This window comes from Myodes glareolus, chromosome 7 (assembly GCF_982192425.1).
Source record: "Myodes glareolus chromosome 7, mMyoGla1.1, whole genome shotgun sequence".
Taxonomy (NCBI): Eukaryota; Metazoa; Chordata; class Mammalia; order Rodentia; family Cricetidae; genus Myodes; species Myodes glareolus.
The window spans coordinates 100,673,569-100,687,305 of record NC_142032.1 but is presented as its reverse complement, the minus strand read 5'-3'; the positions used below and the strand labels follow the sequence as shown (position 1 = coordinate 100,687,305).

The window sequence follows — 13,737 nt, the reverse complement described above, 5'->3', positions numbered from 1 at the left end:
ATGTTATCCTCATCAGTAGCTTGATGATCATAAAATATGAAGAAAGGCAATGTGCCTGCATTAGTCTCAAATCAGTCATGAGTGCACCAGCTGTTAGTTGTAGAGACTTCCTCACTGCATGTCTTGATTCCTGGTTTCTCATCCTCCAGTAAACACTTGGAATTATCCAAGCAAGAAGCTCTGACTCCAAGACGCATCCTGGGTTCTTCCTGTTATGGCGCTGTTCAATGTCACTCGCCCTACTTCCTTCCTCCTGACTGGTATCCCCGGTCTGGAGAGTCTCCATCCCTGGCTGGCAGGACCCCTCTGTGTGATGTATGCTGTAGCCCTTGGGGCAAACACTGTGATTCTTCAGGCCGTGCGAGTGGAGCCCAGCCTCCATTCTCCCATGTACTACTTTCTGTCCATGTTGTCTTTCAGTGATGTGGCCATGTCCATGGCCACACTGCCAACTGTGCTTAGAACCTTCTGCTTTGATGCCCGCAGCATTGCTTTTGATGCCTGCCTAGTCCAGATGTTCTTAGTCCACTCTTTCTCCATGATGGAGTCAGGCATTCTTCTGGCCATGAGCTTTGACCGCTACGTGGCCATTTGTGATCCCTTACATTATGCCACTGTGCTCACCAATGAATTCATTGCTGGTATGGGGTTAGCTGTGACTGCTCGAAGCTTCATCACCCTTTTCCCCCTGCCCTTCCTCATCAAGAGGCTACCTATCTGCAGATCCAATGTTCTTTCCCACTCCTACTGCCTGCACCCAGACATGATGAAGCTCGCTTGTGCTGATATCACCATCAACAGTATCTACGGGCTCTTCGTTCTTGTGTCTACCTTTGGCATGGACCTGCTTTTTATCTTCCTCTCCTATGTGCTCATTTTGCGTTCTGTTATAGCCATTGCTTCTCATGAAGAACGCCTCAAAGCTCTCAACACATGTGTGTCGCATATCTTGGCTGTACTTGCCTTTTATGTGCCAATGATAGGGGTCTCTACAGTACACCGCTTTGGGAAGCATGCACCAAGATACATACACGTCCTGATGTCCAATATCTACCTCTTTGTGCCTCCTGTACTCAACCCTCTCATTTATAGTGCCAAGACAAAGGAGATACGCCGTGCCATCTTCCGAATGTTTCGCCGTACCAAACCGTGACTTTCACATCTTTCTTTAGGATCTGATAATTTCAGTGCCTATGGGTTTTCACTGATGATGTCATCAATATAATCATAATTTTCATCATTAGCATTATTAACATTATAAGTGTAATATGGATGTGAAAACATGTAAAGCTATGAGACCAGGAAAATTAAGACACAAAACTTAAAACATAAAATAAGAAGGTACAAAGCAATAGTGCTTTAGCTAGCATGTGTGTCATCCACAGAAAGGTAAATGTTGGAGGCAATTGAGTAGTTGTGTAATGTTTTACGTATTAACCTAAACTCAGAATTATTTTTATAAAGATAACAAATTTTCCTAATGTAACAATTAATTTTACTGAGTCATTAAATGTGCCATGTTCTAGTCTAAAATCTTTGCATGCATTGACTTACTTCATGTTCATACTAATCTCATAAGGCACAGAGAATGAATTGCTCAGAGTTACATAAATATTTGAGATTAAATTTATTTTTCCTTCCCACCCAAGTGCAGCATCTAAATGAAAGACTAACGTCACACTGATTTGCATTGTATAAAATCAGCTGTCTGACCTGCATTATATAAAATCAGCTGACTGTCTGACCTGCATTGTATAAAATCAGCTCACTGTCTGACCTGCATTGTATAAAATCAGCTCACTGTCTGATCTGCATTGTATAAAATCAGCTCACTGTCTGACCTGCATTGTATAAAATCACCATTGCTCCCTGATTTTCCCCAACACTATTGCTATAAACATTCTGCTCTATAAACAGGTTGCTCTAACTTCACAATGTGGAATTTGATAGACTTTTAGAACTTACTACAAAAATGAATAAACAAAAAATGACCCCCCCAAAACTGATAGCTGACAACACTGAGAACTTCCTAGGTTACTTTCTACATCTTTTTTCTCTCCTGCATTTATCTTTTTCCCAGAAAGATGGGGCTCAATATCACAGATTCCTTTTCTTTTTTTCATTGTTTTTATTGAGCAATATGTTTTTCTCCACTCCTCTCCTAACCTCCCTTCTCCCTCCTTACCCTCGCCCATGACCCCCATGCTCCCAATTTACTCAGGAGATCTTTTCTTTTCCACGTTTCTATGTAGATCCATGTATGTTTCTCTTGGTGTCCTCTTTGTTGTCTAGGTTCTCTTGGATTGTGAACCTGTAGGTTGGTTTTTCTTTGCTTTATGTCTAAAAGATAGCACAGATTTCTGAATCATGAACTTTTCTATAGGGTGGCCAATATGCTGGAGTCATGGTTTCTCTTTTCTTTTACTTTCTTGGGATAATAATTTTCTTTCATGTAATTCCATGCTGAGAGATGTCATAAACTATGTTCTAGGATTCTCAGAAGAAAAAAAAAACTCTGGGATATACAGCATGAAGCATTCATGATTTCCTAGTAGAAAATGACTCTTTCTGACCTTCTTTTAGAATGATTTTCCTTGCATGCTATTTCTTTGGTGACAGAGCTTACATACACTAGAAAATACCTTATCTAATTTTGATTACCTCAGACTAAGCTTGGGCTTATGTCCAGCTAAAAAAGAAATAGGTGGTGGTGACTATGAAATCTATTTTGTCAGGAAAGCAGCTAGGGAACCAGGACAGCAGAGGACACCATTTGGACAAAGTTTTCCTCTGTATGCAAGACTCTACTGGGAAATGTCAAAATTGAGTGATGCATACAAAGGGAGGAGTGCTTTGTGGGTGCAGACAGAGTCAGGATTTGTGAGCTGAATGCTTTGTGAGTGCAGACAGAGTCAGGATTTGTGAGCTGGCTCTCTGAGTTCATGACTATGGCCAGAAACTCATATGTATGCTAGTATGCAAAGTTAACTTTTCAGAGAATTGTTGAATAATGTAGCAACATGATTTCAAAGGAAAAATAAAAAGGAATATTTCATTGAGAGTCAAATATAATTGCAAATTTAAAACTAACTTTGCTGAGTCATAGAAAAACTTCTATCTTGCTTTAGGATACAAATGATAATTTAATGGCATGGGATTTTATTTCTAAATAAAGATATCAATGAAAAGAAAAGGCTTAAGGGAATTACTAAATAAACACAAGCAAAACACTCCCTGGTGGCCAACCAAAAATGTAGAGAGAAACATTTGTTTGACCATAAAAAAAAAAAAAACCAAGGAGCAAGAGATTAGATGGCTTCTCAGTGGCTTCTGGTTCTGCTCCACTTTCTCCCTTCCTTTCTCCACCATCAAATACAAGTTCTAATGCTTTTCAGTAGCAAAGAGGATAGGCTTGTGTTTTGTTTTGCTTTATTTTGGGTATTGGGACTTCTCATACAGTTATTGTCAAAGCCATAGGTAGGCCACCCTACAACTACAACCCTAAACAGAGCTAAGCCAACCACCGTTGGGTTTCTACTTGTTGTTTTGCTGCAATGCTTCCTTTGAACCCAACATTTATTTCCATATTGAAATAACAAAATATCTAGTCTAATCCCAGGAAAAATATTTAAAAGACAATTCCTTTACTTCTTCTTAAAAATCCCATTAGACATAGTTTTAAGTTAAGAAAAATATTAGACATCGTTCAAACTAAGATTATTGAGAAGACAAGTTTCTAATTTACAGAAAGTATGTGGAAGTATGGGAGTCATGCTTCCATCCCGACTTCTCATGGATACGTATCTCATCCTCCATAGCAAGGATTAAGTTGGTCGATAAGAACAGAAGCTAGGAGGGGCAATTATGTTTGCACAGGATTCTTGATCTTTGTGCCTCATAGTTAAGATTCATGCAAGTCCTATGATAAATAAGAGCCAACACAGAACATAAGAAACCAAAGTGACATTGCAGGGAGTTCCACAGAATTTCAAGGAAGGAGAGATTCTTCAGAAATGACCCTCACAAGAAGATAGCAGCCATGCCCCAACAGTGACTAACTCTCAGTGTCATTTCCTATGTACCCTGAAGCAGAGTCAAAAAAGTGGTTTGCAGATCTGACTAGCTCTTCTCAGATACCACAACTTTGCTGCTGCAGACGCAGTCCAGCTAGCCTGGAGGCGCTCTTCACTACCAGGGCTTTATAATGCAATAAACAAAGCAGGACACAACGGATTCATCTTCCAAGATAGGTTAAGTACCCTGAAGGGCATTTCCTCATCAAGAGGACACTGCTCCATCACCAACTGGATGTTTTCTGAGTCACGAACTCAGAGTCTGCTCTCATCCTATTTCACCTTCAGCCGTGAAGGGATCTATCTGTTGCTACCTGTGCATCTTGTTCATATTTATTAAATAAAAAGTTTTTGCCCCTTCTTCCCATTATATACAGAGGATTAGTTCATCAAAAAGAAATAATTATCCTTAAACGAATGTTTAATTTATTGATTTTTATCTGTACTTGCATAATTTACACTCCAGTTGACAGCACTTAAAGGTTTGCTATTAAACAGCAATTTTCTTAAGCCTCCAACACTCTCCAAATGTAAAGTACAATCTCAAGACAGCTTCTATTAATCTCTAGATGCAGGTGTTACTCACCAAACACTGGGGCATGGCAGGCAGCAGGCTCAGATGTCCAGAGAGTCTCAGTTACAAATTCAAAAGGCAGAGCTGAGCAGCAGGCAACCTGAGTCTTACATCATTTGCTTCCAGCATGTTGCTCAGAAAATTCTGTCTAAAGGATTTTTCAGGGCGCATTCCTTCTAGCACAGAACATAGTTCTCAGCCTGCACGCAACCCCAGCACTAAAGCGCTACGGAGACTGGGGAATGGATTCTGGAGGGAAAGTGCACTGTGTGTGAACTGTGTTCCTTCATTTAAAGGAATATAACGGCTCACCTATCACTTATTCACTCAATAATAGTTTCGGAAACCTACAATGTACCAGGGTTGGTGTGAAGACTGTGACGATATGACTTAGTCATTGGAGGGTGGGCGAGATCCCTCATGAAGAGTGACAGGAAGAATGCAGTCTGTCAACTGCTCCAGTGCTTGGTTCTTATTTATCTACACACACATTCCTCCTTTTCTTCTATGTTCCTCTTTTTATCAACAGATATTAATTATACATAGCAATACAATTTGGTGTGATGTTTTAGTGCATGCCTGCTGTATGCCTTTTACCCATCCTCCCCTTCACAATCTCTAGTAATTAGGGGGCCTACATCCAAGTCACTTCCTCAAATTCTGCATAAGGGGAGAACGTGGTATTTGGGAGTAACTGCAATGAAATGATGTCACTGGTGAAGTAAGTCTCCATAGACATTATGTGGAGGGATGACAAAGGCTGAATACCACAAAACTATGTATTAAAGGTAAATGCAAGTGGAGAGAAACAAGATTCCTGGGTGTTGGAGACTGAACCCAGGGCCTGGTGCATGCTGGACGGAACTCTGCTCCTGAACTACATCCCCAGTCTTTATGGTCTTGACATCCAGTTCTTCTTATTATTGTTAACTGAGATGAGCTGATCCTTAAATGCTGACCAAGTTAAAGCTTAACAGATGGCCGATGGCTTTTTCTATACTGAGCACAACTTAGCACAAAGCCAATTTTTAAGATGTAGAAAAGTAAGTAAAATAATTTCTAAAAACTCAACAAATTTCTGCTAAGCAAATATATCCAAATTTTATATATAAATGAGTGACAGATAGTAGATTAGAAATATTTCATACAAAATTATTCAACAAAAATGGAGATATATCATTATGCTTCATAAGAAATACAACTCAATATTTAGAATCCAAATATCAACAAGACTTTTTACAAATAATGTAAATGTTTCCAATTATAGAAAGTGTTGTTGGAAATAAAACAGATACAAATTGGACAATGTTGTTTTATTTATTATCAGACATAAACTTTTTCAAAATAATGAAGCTTCTCAGTTAAATATTATTAATAGTTCTTAAATTATTTAGAAGTTGACACACTATATAAAATATTTATTTTGTTAATAAGAACAAATATATTAATTCAGGAATAAAAATTAAAAATCTTATTTATGGAGTAAATTTTTATTTGATTATGAGTAGCAAAGTAGAATACATATTTGTTAGTATAAATGGCAAATACTTCCCACACTCAATATGGATACAGTTCTTCCCCTATAACAATATAATTCAAGTACTCACTTATCATTCTTATGCCCTATTATGTAACTAAATTGCATAGATAAAGTTGAGCTTTAATTATTTTCCCTTTACTTATGTATTTATTTTGTGTGTATGTGTGTGTGAGCATGGGCATATCAGTACTGTGGTGAGCAAATGAAGGCCAGAGGAAAACTCTCAAAAATTGGTTCTGCCCTACCCAACTTTGCTGGATACAGGGATTGTACCCAGGTCAGCAGGTCTGTGTGCAAGCTCCTCCACCTACTAAACTATTTCACTTGTCACAAATTTCAACTTTAGAAATCTGAAAAATACTAAACTCGGAAACATGGTTCATAACTTCAGAAAGAAAGAGAGAGAGAACACAAACCCTGCTAGTATAAATTAAAAGCCAAGAATTCATTGTCATCCTTGGCATTTGCATATTTACAAAATGAATAAATGTGTATATATGCAAATATGTGTATATAGCATATATGTGCATGCATATGGGTATAGAATTGCCTTCTCTTTCCCATATATACACATGTGCATATATATATGGCTATAGAATTGCCTTTTCTTTTCCTCTTCTCTCCAAATACTAACAAAGTTGGCTTCTGCAATGATCCCAAAGATTCTTGGGAGAGAAGAATTTTGGCTGGTTTTGTTTTCTGTTTATTCTGTAGCATGTTTGTGAGTCCAAGCTGACTGTGTTCTGTGCTCTGGAGGATACTCCACCCCATCTCTTCTCCAGCCTAATCTCCAGGTGTTGCTTCCAAGCCAGCCTTCATCTTACAAAACTACAGCACTCTCTTCTCCTGACTCCCTATACTCCCGCTACTCTCTTTCAGAGCCTTCTTTATCTTGCACAGCGCCCTCTTTCTTTCACTTAATGTGCTTTACTCCAGGTTTAGTCTGCGTTGTTTTGAAAGAGCTCTTTTGCTAAGCATCTTTGTGATTGGCAGAGACTTGGGGCAATGATGACAGTACTTAGACATCTCATGTCTCTGAGACTTTAAAACCAGTAAGCTTCTCTCCTTGTTTTACCATCCTTCTACTGAAATTCCTTCTTGAAATATATTTGCCTATAGTTGGAAATAAGCATATCTCTATCTCTATTACCTTCACTGTATTATATGTAGGTTTTTATTTTACATTTCTGTCACTTAATTTGCATTCAAAATGGGCATTTAGGGGCAATGCAAGTGCATGCTCTCTTTTGTTTAGGTCACTGTTTGTTTTGTTTAGGTACTGTTACTTGGCTCATATAGCTTTGCTTTCTAAAACTTATTTCACCGTCTTACAAGGAAAATGTAAAGAGATACCACTTTTAAAAGACTTCTGCCCAAAGTATCTGATTTCTCCATTGCTCTCCTTCAAGTCTGACTTACCAGATCCCCTGTTCACTGTTTGGTGGACGTCTCCAGCCCACTGTACTTAATTCTACCAGTGCCTATATCATACGGACTGTGCTCACATTTGTGGCTCTTAGATGGTTTCGGACTTTTCACAGCTGTGATCCTGTGACTTCCCTGGCATCTGTCTTTGTCTCTGTTGTGGTCTTTGGGAGGAGCCACTCATTGAAGAACATAAACACATACGGCAGTAGAATGTAGACCACACTGCCATGGTTTATGAAGGGTACTTCCCCATCCACTAGTCACTAATATCAGTTCATCTTCCACTCAGTGTTCCTATTAGCTTCTTAGGAGAAAGTTAATCTTCCCCTTAGTTGTGCCTGAGTGATGATAGCATATGTCACCATGGTCAAATAGCTACTGTATAACTCGAAAGTTTAAGGTTCAAAGATACCCCAAACTGTTCTTCTTTTATCAGATAACATCAGATATATGTGTATGTATGTATGTATGTATACATTATATATATGAGTGAACTTACTTTTATATTACTTGAATTTTAGGTATTAATGGTATATTGAAACCAAGCAAGATTTAACTCAAGAGCCTTTTTCTTGTTTGATTGGAGAGAATTAATTTGCAGCAAACTATTCCCTAATTAGTTACATGGTGTTTTGAGTTGCAGATTGTGTCTCAGCTATGTCTTGTAAGCAATGCGTACTCCCAAATGTAGCTAAAAATACACATATTTAAAGGTCCACAGACTCTCTTGATACATTCAAACATCAACAAAAGCAAAAATGTCTAAGTTATGTAGTGTTCCCGAAAATGCATCTCCAATCAGAACTTGGTGCCCAACAGCATCTTGTGCAGCCTCCTACGAATCTCCTTTGTCTTGATGGAATAGATAATAGGATTGAGCATTGGAGGCACAAAGAGATATACCAGGGATGTGAACTTGTGCACATACTCTGGGGCATGCTTTACAAATCTGTGGACCATTGACACACTAATCATGGGCACATAGAAGATAAGCACAGCAGAGATGTGTGACACACATGTGTTGAGTGTCTTGAACCTCTCTTCCCGGGAGGCAATGGCCAGCACAGAGCGCAGAATGAGCACATAGGAGAGAAGGATGAGCACTGAATCTATACCGAAGGCAGAGATGACAATAAACAGACCATACATGCTATTGATGGTGGTATCTCCACAGGGTAGGCGTATCAGGTCTGGGTGCAAGCAGTAGGAATGGGTCAGAACATTGGCCTTACAGAAGGGCAGCCTCTTCAGTAGGAAAGGGAGTGGAAAGACCATGCAGAAGCTACGGACAACAATAGACATACCCATGTGGGCCACACGGGTGTCAGTGAGCACTGAGGAATAGTGCAAAGGGTTACAGATGGCCACATACCTGTCAAAACTCATGGCCAGCAGAATCCCAGACTCTGTCCAGGAAAAGAAGTGTATGAAGAACATCTGGGCCAAGCAGGCATCAAAGACGATCTCTGGAACATGAAAACACGTAGAAGCCAGCACTGTGGGCAAAGTAGAAAAGGACACTCCCAGGTCATTGACAGACAGAAGGGACAGGAAGTAGTACATTGGCTGGTGCAAGCTCTGTTCCTCCTTTATGATGAAGAGAATGAGGGCATTGCCTACAATGGAGATAGCATAGAGCAGCAGCAGGAGGCCACTTAGCCAGCGCTCCAGACTCTCCATCTCTGGAAAGCCCGTGAGTATGAAGCTAATGGTGCTTGAGGTGTTAGTCTGGAAGCTCCTCATCAGGATTGCTGAGTAGCTACCTAACAACTGTAGGGAGAAAGACCAGAGTGAAGTGAGATTAGGGCATGGAAAAAGTGAAGAGTGGGGCCAGCAAGCGTCTCAAGATAGGAGGGAAATGATGCCTAGATCCCGACACCAAACACCAGGAATGATGTAGAAAGAACTTTTCCCTTTCCCTGGAGACTTCCCTTGACATTTTTTTTTGAGACAGGTTTCGCTGCAGTTTTAGACACTGTCCTGGAACTAGCTCTTGTATACCAGGCTGGTCTCAAACTCACAGAGATCCTCTTGCCTCTGCCTCTGAGTGCTGGGATTAAAGGCGTGCGCCACCACCCCTCGGCTTCCCCTTTTCCCCTTGACTCTTTTTAAAACATTATTCTTTATTCTGCCTATGCCAGGTTATTTATTGATGCTTACATCTATATGACCTGGCCTTTTTTGCTTCTGGTTTCTAGACACCATCATACAACAAGTGATCAATGAATTCAGTTCTTAATACATTAAGGCTGATTTATTCTCGTCTATGAAAGTTATAACACTTTTTGTCTAGATTCTAAGCTGTCTGTCTTTCTCCTGAATTCAAATATGCCAGTAACTCATCTTCTCTCTGTTGTTTGAGCTCCTCATTTATTCACTAGAATTCAATAACCTCACTCTCCGCCACTCCTGGTTGCTTTTGATTTTGTTTCCTGTATGTTCATATGTTTCCTTGGGTCAAATTTTCTCAAACTGACCTGTATGCAGCATTGATTTGAAGGGCTTAAAAATGCTCTTCAGGCCACATTCATAGCAGTTGCATCTGAAAGCCTGCAAGAAGGGCTAAGGAATTCACAAAAATTTTTCCTCGTAGAATAATAAAAATTGTGTTTATACACACAAGTACACGCATGTGTATGAGTGCACTCACATATGCCACATTTCCTTTATCTATTCATTGACTGCCACACTCTCAGCATTTGGCTCTTGCTTTACCATATTTTATTCACCGTTTTTATCCTAGGTAATTACAGTGACAGACATGTGGTTCTTTGATTCGTGTCTTTCTCCTTTAATAAATCATGAACTCCATCATCACCACATTTTCTTTTTTTATTTTTCAATTATATCACACTCGCGTTTATCTATTCAGTAGAAAAGCATGCTCCACGACATATGTGAAAATCAGAAGACTGACTACTTGTAGACGTTGTTTCTCCCATTCCACCATGTGGATCCCAGGAGCCAAGCTCAGGCGATCAGGCTCGGTGGCTGGTCTTTGCCAGCCACACCATTCCATGCCATTCATTTTGTCCTCACTACTTAGGCAGGTAAATTGATGTACAAATCCCTGAACTGGGACTCAGAGATTGCTAGTTCTGGTTTCAAATTTTTGAAAACATTATCAAATTGATAAACTGCTTTAATAACAATATATTAACACCTACGTTTTAAGTGTAAAATTCTTGATACAAGTAAATTAATCTAAACTCACATTCCCAAATATCAACTGTAAATTTAAATTTCTAATAAATTGTTTTTACATTTAAATAATATGAAAATTAATACAGAATAGATCACTTAATGTGAATATTCAGGTCTTCAGTGCGAGGCACATGCTGACTAAATACAGATAATAAAGTAGCAATGAAAATAGATTTTTGGAGAGTTAGAATACCTTGTCTTGTGTCCAAACTATTATCCTAATTCCAACCAGTTTCCCAATCAAAGGCTCTCTTCTTTTGTAACATTCTTGCCTAATCACCTAATAAGAATAACAGAGTTAATCACACTGAAGCACTGATCCCAATCAAAACTATTTATGCCCAAAAACAAAATTAGATGCCTCTCTGAGACTCCATGCCAGAACCTGTAATGTAAACGGAGAATCAGGACACAATAGTGGGGTCGCAATCTTTTAGAGCTAGATGCTGAACTGACAGCCTTTTTTGAAATCTGTATGTTAGTCACCTCAGAATCCGAGAGTTAGAAAAGCGGACCCTGAGAATCCCTGTGAAAGAAGAGCTAAGGTCCCCACTTACATCTTCATGGTAGATCAGAATCCGAGAGTTAGGAAAGCGGTCCCTGAGCATCCCTATGAGAGAAGGGCTATGATCTCACTTACATCTTCAGCATAGATCAGAATCCGAGAGTTAGGAAAGCGGTCCCTGAGCATCCCTGTGGAGAAGGGCTAAGGTCCTCACTTTCATCTTCAGGGTAGATCTAGTAGCTATGAGAAAAGAGGTGGTCAAGATGCTTTCCCAGAGGAGCAACACCAAGTACTCCACATCCTCAGAACACAGCTCTGCTCTTCATCATGTGTTAGTCTAGATGCACTTCCTGCTCTGGGATCTATGAAGCTGTCTCCTAAGGGTCCCTTGGGCCTGGCTAGGACAGCCTGGGGAGCCGGCCAGAGCAACAAAAGTGTGAAAACTCAGAGCTCCCCTGTGCTCTGTCATTTCTCCCACCTAAAGGTATCAAAGAAGTTGAGAGTAAAAGCCGGGGTGATCCTGGAGTGATCCACATGTTCAGCTCTTCATTTGGTAGAACTGAGACTCAGAAACAGCTTATCCTGTAACTTGGCACCAGATCTGGGAAGAACCCCAGACCCGTGGATTCTGCCTGACTCTCAGAAGAGAGATTTTTCTGTTAACTGTCATAACTCAAACAGATTTCAAGAAAGGAATAACATGGCCAGTTATGTGGTGTCAGGAAACAGGGCAAAACTTCCCGGTCTGTCTGAACAGCCACCTGTCTAACTGTTAAGTCTTCAAAGCAAGATCTGCTTGACAATTTGTTGCCATGTGGCCAAACCTGTATTCAAAGCTAGCTTCATCAGACTGGAGAATGGTTCGGCAATTAAAAATACCAACTGCTCTTGCAAATGACCCTGGTTTAGTGCCAGCACCCATAGAACAGCTTCATAACTATCTGTAACGCCAGCTACATGAGATCCAATGGTCTCTTCTTGTGTCATGGGTACCAGATACACACATGGTATGCATACACATGTGCAGACAAAACTTTCATGCACATAAAATGAAAATAAAAAATAAATTTAAAAATACATTTTTAAAACTGAGTTCCTTCTTGAATTAATGCCATTAAGTTTATTTAATCCTTTTGGTTTTTAGATTTCTTATTTCTAAAGTGAAGGACAAATTCCCATAGATCTGAGCACATATAATCCAAATCACACACAACAAGAGCTTTTGAAACTGTTGGAAAACTTGTTTATTTTTCTTCCCAGCAATGAAGCTGAATAGTAGAAAGGCCAGTTCTCTCAGAACACAGAATGACTTCTAAGACATAAATTTAATTGAAAGTGTTAAAATTAAAAGAGTTCTGGGTTGTCAGGTACCACAACCAAACTTTATAATGGAGAAATAAAGAATCAGGCAGAAAAGTTTGCTGAGAAGCAAATTATGATGATTTACAACATTAGGATTTGGATGTAAATTATCCTGATGCACATCCAAATCATCTTCACTGTCCATGCCCTTACCAGAGCTAGAGGATAAAAGAGTGAACGTGTAATTCACCCAAGTATACACCCATGAAGTGAACGCGTACTCCACCCAAGTATACACCCATGAAGTGAACGTGTATTCCACCCAAGTATACACCCACGAAGTGAACGTGTACTCCACCCAAGTATACATCAACGAAGAAATCTTATGAATTCATTTGTTTCACCAAAGATAAATACTAGGTTGTTCAGTAAAGAAGGTAAGCACATTCATTTAGGGTAACAGAAAAACACAGATTTTAAATCATTTTATGCTAATTATATTTAAATACAATTTTACATAATAAAATTTTCCTTACTGGAATTATAAAACTATTGAACTGTCTTATACCTGAGAATTTAATTTTAAATATAAAATTTTTGTCTAAGATAAAAATTGTGACTCTGTATAAGCAAACACATACTGTGACCAACTAAATGCACTGATACAAAGTAAAATGAGATTTGAAGGACATCATCAAGAAAGTAATCACAAAGTGTCAGAACTGACCCACTCACCACATTTTTTGAGGAACCTCTATACTGATTTCCATAGTGCCTACCACTACACCAGAAGCATATAAGGGTTCCCTACAGCTTCTTACACATTTGCTACTTGTTTTCTAGTATCAGCCATTCTGACTGGGTGAAGTGGAACCCCATTGTTCCAAATTGTACTCCTCTAATGTTTAAGAACATTTAACTTATTTTTTTAATGTTTTTGGCCTTTTAAAAGAACAAAATGAACATACCATGGAGATAATTGCACATCTATTTATTGAATCCCTATTTACAATAGCTAAGATATGGAATATGCCTAGGTGTCCATCAACAGATGAATGGATAAAGATAATATGATTGATATATATGAGATGGGGAGGGAAGAAGGGAGAGA

The 13,737-nt window shown here is 39.2% G+C and overlaps 2 protein-coding genes across 2 annotated transcripts; one reads left to right on the top strand and one right to left on the bottom strand.

Moving 5' to 3' along the window:
* The first annotated feature begins 208 nt into the window (after positions 1-208).
* On the top strand, positions 209-1,153 carry LOC125397286 (olfactory receptor 51I2). Its single transcript, XM_048429564.3, has one exon. It carries the CDS (start codon positions 215-217, stop codon positions 1,151-1,153), a length of 939 nt encoding a protein of 312 aa, XP_048285521.3. The 5' UTR covers positions 209-214.
* Positions 1,154-8,413: 7,260 nt separating this feature from the next.
* Positions 8,414-9,358, bottom strand: LOC125397239 (olfactory receptor 51I2-like). Its single transcript, XM_085692582.2, has one exon. It carries the CDS (start codon positions 9,356-9,358, stop codon positions 8,414-8,416), a length of 945 nt encoding a protein of 314 aa, XP_085548708.2.
* Between the last annotated feature and the right edge of the window lie 4,379 nt (positions 9,359-13,737).